The 7,556-nt window shown below is 34.9% G+C and overlaps 1 protein-coding gene across 1 annotated transcript; it reads right to left on the bottom strand.

The window, feature by feature from the left end:
• Positions 1-4,689: 4,689 nt before the first annotated feature.
• On the bottom strand, positions 4,690-6,930 carry LOC21396119 (sphingoid long-chain bases kinase 2, mitochondrial). Its single transcript, XM_010094286.2, has 11 exons — positions 6,892-6,930; positions 6,749-6,802; positions 6,589-6,648; positions 6,436-6,513; positions 6,243-6,289; positions 6,075-6,115; positions 5,828-5,915; positions 5,631-5,745; positions 5,324-5,446; positions 5,083-5,183; positions 4,690-4,955 (listed from the first exon to the last, which is right to left on the bottom strand). Exons 1-11 carry the CDS (start codon positions 6,901-6,903, stop codon positions 4,826-4,828), a joined length of 849 nt encoding a protein of 282 aa, XP_010092588.1. The 5' UTR covers positions 6,904-6,930; the 3' UTR covers positions 4,690-4,825.
• Between the last annotated feature and the right edge of the window lie 626 nt (positions 6,931-7,556).

Raw genomic sequence — 7,556 nt, 5'->3', positions numbered from 1 at the left:
GCGGCCCCGGGGCTGTCCCGGGGCTGTCTTGGGGCTGTACCGTGGTTGCCCCAGGGCTGTCACGGGGTTGTCCCGGCGCTATACCGGGGCTATACCAGGGCTTTCCCGGGGCTGTACCGACGCTGCCCCAGGGCTATCCCGGGGCTGTCCTGGGGCTGTACCAGGGTTGCCCCAGGGCTGTCCCTGGGATGTACCGGGGCTATACCGGGGTTGTCCTGGGGATGTACCGGGGCTGTACTGGGGCTGCCCCGGGTCTGTACCGGGGTTGCCCCGGGGCTGTCACGGGGCTATACCGGGGCTATCCCGGGGCTGACCCGGGGCAGTACCAGGGCGATCTTTACATTTTTCTAGGAATGCCAGAAAAAAATGCACCAAAATATGACAAAAAAAAAGTGAAACGCAGTTAAAAACTCCCAGCCCGCTTAGTGGGGCGCCCAGGGACTCAATATCATTTGATTGAATAGTTGACCCAGCTCCTTGTTGTTTGAAGAAACCCTCCGCTTCAATTGCTTCTAAAATTAATATATGATTTTTAGTAATTAATGCAACAAGTGGCACCATTATTTGATGAAATTCTATTTTTTATGATTTTTTTTATTTTTCATTTTTAAAAAATATAATATAGCAGAAATGACGTCAAAAAATGACAAAAAAGTAAAACATTGTCAAAAAGCCCCCGGCCCACGTAGTGGGGCGTCCAGGGGTTGGCTTAAGGGTCGGGATGGGTAAAAAATTTACATTTTTATGTATATTTTGTATTGTGAAACTAATATATGATTTTCAGGAATTAATGCAACAAGCAGCACCATTTTTTGATGAATATACTATTTTTATGATTTTCTTTATTTTTCATCTTTGAAAAATAAAATAAAATAAAACTGACGTAAAAAAACTATGAAATTTTGCAAACATGATCCTTACATTTTTCTAGGCATGCCAAAAAAAAATGCCCTAAAAATGACAAAAAGTAAAACGCTATCAAAAAGCCACCAGTCCAAGTAGTGAGGCGCCCAAGGGCCGGCTTAGGGACCGTGATGGGTCAAAAATTTACATTTGTATTTATTTTTTACTTTCTAAAATTAATATACGATTTTTAAGAATTAATGCAACAAGCCACACCATTTTTTTGATGAATATTCTATTTTTTTATGATTTTCTTTATTTTTCGACTTTGAAAAATAAAATAAAATAAAAATGACGTAAAAAAACTATGAAATTTTGCACACACAATCCTTACATTTTTTTAGGCATGCCAGAAAAAAATGGCCTTAAAAATGATAAAAAAGTAAAACGCTGTCAAAAAACCCCCGGCTCGCGTAGTGGGACACCCAGAGACTGGCTCAGGGGCCAGGATGGGTCAAATATTTATATTGTTATTTACGTTTTACATTCCAAAATTAATATATGACTTATAGAAATTAATGCAATAAGGGGCACCATTTTCTAATGAATATTCTATTTTTTATGATTTTCTTTATTTCTCATCTTTAAAAAATAAAATAAAATAAAAATGGGGTCAAAAAACTATGAAATTTTGCAAACATGATCCTTATATTTTTCTGGGCATGACTGCAAAAAATGGCCTCAAAAAATGACAAAAAAAAAGTAAAACGCTATCAAAAAGCCCCCGGCCCAGGTAGTGGGGCGCCCAGGGGCCGGGATTGGTCAAAAATTTACATTTTTATTTATGTTTTACATTCTAAAATTAATATATGATTTTTAAGAATTAACGCAATAAGTGGTACCATTTTTTGATGAATATTCTATTTTTTATGATTTTCTTTATTTTCCGTCTTTAGGAAATATAATAAAATAAAAACGACGTCAAAAAATAATGAAATTTTACATACACGATCCTTACATTTTTCTAGGCTTGCCAAAGAAATGGCCTCAAAAAATGACAAGAAAAAGTAAAATGCTGTCGAAAAGGCCCCAGCCCGTGTAGTGGGGACAAGCCTTTGCATTTTTTGATGAACAATCTATTTTTTATAATTTTCTTTATTTTTCATCTTTGAAAAATAAAATAAAATAAAAATGATGTAAAAAAACTATGAAATTTTACAAGCACGATCCTTACATTTTTCTAGGCATGCCAGAAAAAAAATAGTCTCAAAAAATGATGAAAAAAGTAAAACGCTGTCAAAAAGCCCCCGGTCCGTGTAGTGGGGCGCCCAGAGGCTGGCTCAGGGGCGCAAATTATAAATAAAAATGTAAATTTTTGACCCATCTCGGCCCCTGGGTGCCCCACTACGCGGGCCGGAGGGGCTTTTTGACTGCGTTTTACTTTTTTCTATCATTTTTTGAGGCCTTTTTTTGCAAGCATGTCCAGAAATATGTAAGGATCGTGTCTGCAAAATTTCATAATTTTTGACGTCATTTTTATTTTATTTTATTTTTCAAAGACGAAAAATAAAGAAAATCATAAAAAAAGAATATTCATCAAAAAATGGTACCACTTGTTGCATTAATTCTAAAAAATCGTATATTAATTTTAGAATGCAAACATAAATAAAAATGTAATTTTTTTACCCATCCCGGCCCCTGAGCACACTTGTTGCATTAATTCTAAAAAATCGTATATTAATTTTAGAATGCAAAACATAAATAAAAATGTAATTTTTTTACCCATCCCGGCCCCTGAGCGCCCCACTACGCAGGCCGGGAACTTTTTGACCCCGTTCATTTCACCGATTTGAGTTTTGGTACAGTAAAAAGTTCTCAAAAACAGTCACATCTAACTTTTTTTGGTTCAGTAAAAAGTTCTCACATAAAGTCACATCTCAACTCAAATTAAAAACTCGAATTAGCGAACTAAACGGGCTCTAGGAAAACCATAAGGTTTCACTTAACTCAAACTTTTACTCCGTCAGTTTTTTGCCGCCAACCCTCCTCCATGTTATGCCAAGAAAAGCTACCGAGAAAAGGGGGTGAATTGGATTTTTAATTTTTTTTTTTTTGCAATTAAGTATAATTATTGGATAGCTAGATTAAAATAAAAAGTCTCAAAAGATTAACTAAACAAAGATAGAACAAATGAACACAACGAAGATAGAACAAATGAACACAAGAGGGACAAAAAAAAGGCAAGTAATGAAGAAACTTCAAAAAAGCAATATATTCAAGGACACAAGGAATAATCAAGTCAATCTCTTCAAATATTCTATGAAAAGTAATCAATCAAAAAGCAAATATTAATAATTTAAAGAGATTTAAGGGAAGAGAAGATAAACGAACATTCGGTAAAATTGTCTACATTTAGTCTCGCTGAGTATATCTGTTACTCGATCCCTTCAACTATTTTGACTGTCTTTTCGGTCGATCACTCTAAATTACATGCAGTAAATTCTTCTACCGGAGGCTCACCCGACCTCTTACAATCACCGATGTTTTTCTCGGAAATAAGCAAACCATATAATCCCAAATTACACGGTATAAAACTAGCACAATAGAAAAATTTGAATTTGAAAGCTTCTTGAAAGCACTCAACACTTTCTCCTAGAAAGATTCCATACAAATTTGAAACCTAAGAGATGATGAAATCACTCTATCAAAGTAGAATTAAAGGTAGGCTAAAGGGGTATGTGATGTAATGCAAAATCTATGAAAGATTGATGATTGTATAAGCCTTTGAGTAACTTTTAGATTTTCTTTTAGGCCTGAAAATGGCTTTAAATAGGGGGGGAAAAACCAAGTTTTGCCCGTTTGAACTATTTTGAACAGTACTGGTCGACTAGTGGAAGCAGGAATTTGAATTCATTGGTCGATCGGTAAATTTTCTAAAGCTCTGCAACCGGTAATTATTTGCTAAAACACACTCAAGATAAATTGATTAGAAATTACATAATTATCATCAAAACTTGACACTCAACCTTGGGCCAACACCCCAAATTCTAACAAATAGGTCGAATAGGAAAAAGAAAAAAAGACAAATAAAAAGAATAAATGTACTTATGCTCAAGCCCCAAACCGATTGGTCAAATCTAATTCAAAGTGATCTCAATCAGATTAAATTAGATTGGATGATACCTTAACAATTGAATTAGATTAGATGAAATTTTTAAAAGCCATCTTTTGATTGGATTGGTTGTCGTATGACTAAAATAGATTGGATTAAATTGGATGAACACCCCTAACAAATAGCATACTCTACTGTAGAAAGCTATGGTTTCTTTTCTTAATCCATAAGATACGATGTCAAATTTTGATATATATTTTTGCAACCAAACATGTAAGTAGGAGCTCAAAAGTATCTTCAATTAGCTCTTTTTTTTTTTTTAATGACCACTTTGCATTACATTTGCTTATTCTTTTAAAAAATATATATTTGTATTTTTCGACGTCTTTAAAAACCCATTTTTTAAAGTGTTTAATGAAACAAAAATGATATTTAAAATGAACCCCCTTTTGTTTCAATTAATTTGTGTAAAGAACAATTTTCTTCCCAAATTCTTGATGACCCATCTTTGGAGCGAATGTGATACTGGAATTGTTGAGTTATCTAGATTTGGTGAAACAGCTATAGGGACAAAAAGAAGGGACAACAGATTCGGACCATGAAATTGTAATCAAACCTTTAGGAAATTGCTGAAAAGATGAAAGTGGAGATGCACTAAACAAAATAATAATTAAAAAAAATGAAAAAGCACTCTATTTTTACAAAAAACAAGAGCCTACACTAACTTTGCCCTTCCATTAATTACACTTGTTAACAAAAATATATATATATATATAAATTGGGGAGGAGATATGGAACCCATAAGGTTATTAACGAGAATAAAAAACTATCAAGTGAAAACAAGAAGAATTAAAAACTACAGGGTTCACTTCAGCATATCATCTCGATAGCACCTGGTATGATGCGAAACTTCCGTGGCAAGAAGCCTAAATGTTCCCCATCAGACTGCACAAAAATGCTGCCACTACCTGAAATGTCCTCCACTTCGATAGAGCGCACGCTGCATCGCAGAACACAAGTGTTTAAAAATGGAAGCATGCGGAATTGGGCCGCGAATAGCTGCTGAGTGATTCAATCTTTTGTTACTATCAAGTATTTCAGTTTTCATCCAAAAGAATAGGAGCTACCTTATTGAAGACACATTTTTCACTGATAAATGAGTGCCGTTGTATAGTTTATGCAGTTTGAGAATAAAGTCATACCACTTGAAGTCCTGAAGAATCACCACCTGCAACGGAAAATATATAGAAAAATTCAAATTTAGTACGAAAACTAGATTTTTTTTTTTTTTTGCTCAAATACCAAAACTAGAAACATCTATACACAACACGTATATAAAAAGAGAGAAGAGAAAAATGACTAATTCACCTCAAGAGTTCCATTAGACGGGTCAGCATTTGGTGTAATTTTCATTCCTCCACCAAAGTATTTTGCATTTCCAATGCAAAGGGCCGTCACTCGAGAATATGTTTCCCAATCACGTTCATTAATCTGTATTAACAAATTTAATCACAATTAAACAACAAAAGTTACAACCAACACTTGAGACAAAAAACAAAAAAAATCCGAAGTAGCCATTAAGCAATGCAATCCTGACTAATGAGTTGCAAATAGAAAGAAATTGAACCTCCTTTTTTTTTTTTTTTTTTTGCGAAACTCATAAAGTTAGATCAACCTTGATTCTGAGGTCCTGATTATGGTGCCCCATAAAGGATTGCAAAGCACCAATAATATAGCACAAGTTTCCAAACTTCTTGTATCTAGAAGCGTAATAGCCTGCCTTTGCACTCCTGCAAAATGCAATGAAATTATAAGATCCCCATGAATCCTTGTTGAGACACTTGAACTGTAATATTTTCACGTTAACCTTACAAATGAATATCAGCAACATTAATAAAGTGGTGTGATTCTTCTCCTTGTTCTCCGCTAATTACGCCAATATCTATTCGAGAATGTTGTCCTGCAGACGAAGGAAAAAAAAAAAAAAAGAGAGAGAGAGAGAAGTCACAGGACAAAGTAAACAATATTGGAAAAGCACCTCCACTGTTTGATTCAAAACTCCACGAAGGATGAGAAAGCAGGGGAAAAAAGGGGCAAAACAGCAAAACAGTAAAATAACCTCTATGTATGCGTTCAATGGCTTCAACGGGGTCATTTTTCCTAAAAAGGAGAAAAAGAAAAATAATGACACAATGATCTGGAGCAGCTTATTATAATGAACAAATTATCAAACTAAAGCGCTATAAAATGAAACTTGAATGGAAACCAGACCAATGTAGAAACTTACCAGCCAAGTGTTCTAGCAAAGTCAGAGCCCGTTCCTAAGGGAATCAACTGCAGAAAGCACAAAATATGTCACATGGTTCCACTAGAAAATTCATAACATATCGGTTAAACGTGATTGATGACAGTTGTTGCAGTTGAATAAGATTCACAATTTGAGATTTTGAGATCTCCGAAATATAAGAGTAGACACTTACACCGAGTGCGGTTGAATGTGTGGTTGTTCTATCATGATTAGTGACAGCCTTTCCAGCCCAGAAGAATCCATTAACTACCTGCCATATAAAAAGCAAAAATGGATAAACAAAATTTTTTCCGCAGAAAGAACGAGATGCAAAACAGGGTTTTACCTCGTGAAGAGTTCCATCTCCTCCAACTGCAATGACAGCATCAGCACCTTCCCTTATAGCCTGCACACAAACAAAATAACACAACTCACACCAGGAACCAACCCTTTGGAAAGAGGACCTAGATATGCCAAAGCTCAAAGATAAAAACTCAAATTCCTACCTCCCTTGTTATGTCGATTGCATGACAAGGTCCCGAAGTCAAAGATTCACATATCTGCCCACAGTTTAGAAATTTATTTTTGTCATTAATGAAGATAGTTGAAGGACAAACAACTATCACGCGTGCATATTGAAGAAACTAACAGTGTACCACATGCCGAGTAGAATACAACAGAGTCCAATTTTGGCCTGCGGTTACATATGATCAACAAATTTACTAGTCTCGAGAAGTTTCAAGAATTATGAATTAACACGTTCAAAAAGTTCTATACCAAACCAATCAGATGACTCCATTTTTTTTTTTTTTTAAATCTGACAACTCCAATTTGCATCTACATGAATCGGATAGCTTTTGGAAACTCAAAATCACATAACCAACGAGACAGCCAAAATTCAAAGAAGGTTCATATTTATGTACTGAAATGTATCCAATTAGAGCATCTCCAATGCAATGTTATAACTGGTGTGCCAATGACAAATTTTGCATTTGAGGGGAAAAAAAATAAGAACTCTACAATGCAGTGTCATTTATTTGCTAAATTTGCCATATGGCAAATTTGCGATACTTGGTGGCATAGCAAATGGCAAATTTGGCATTGATTTCTATTAGTTGATATGCTTACTTTTTCATTTAATTGTTACAACACTTGTATTTTCAAATTATTTTAAAATTAGAAGTTTACTTTTACAACTTCCAGAGCTAAATGATTGTGGTAAAAAGTAGATTTAGCATTTGAAAAAACATTATGCATTATAGCACAAGTAAAAATAACATGTCAACAGTCAAAAGTACCATTATCACACTTTTC

Source organism: Morus notabilis, unplaced genomic scaffold (assembly GCF_000414095.1).
Source record: "Morus notabilis unplaced genomic scaffold, ASM41409v2 Scaffold298, whole genome shotgun sequence".
NCBI classification, from domain to species: domain Eukaryota; kingdom Viridiplantae; phylum Streptophyta; class Magnoliopsida; order Rosales; family Moraceae; genus Morus; species Morus notabilis.
The sequence above is the reverse complement of the archived record's forward strand: the minus strand, read 5'-3'. Positions and strand labels throughout refer to the sequence as shown.

What these genes read in the sequence shown, in the direction of transcription:
- LOC21396119 (XM_010094286.2), bottom strand. An exon ending in AATGTTGCTGATATTCATTT is followed by an intron (nt 5,746 to 5,827) that starts GTAAGGTTAACG and finishes TGCATTTTGCAG; the next exon opens with GAGTGCAAAGGCAGGCTATT. An exon ending in AAAAATGTGTCTTCAATAAG is followed by an intron (nt 4,956 to 5,082) that starts GTAGCTCCTATT and finishes TCTGCGATGCAG; the next exon opens with CGTGCGCTCTATCGAAGTGG.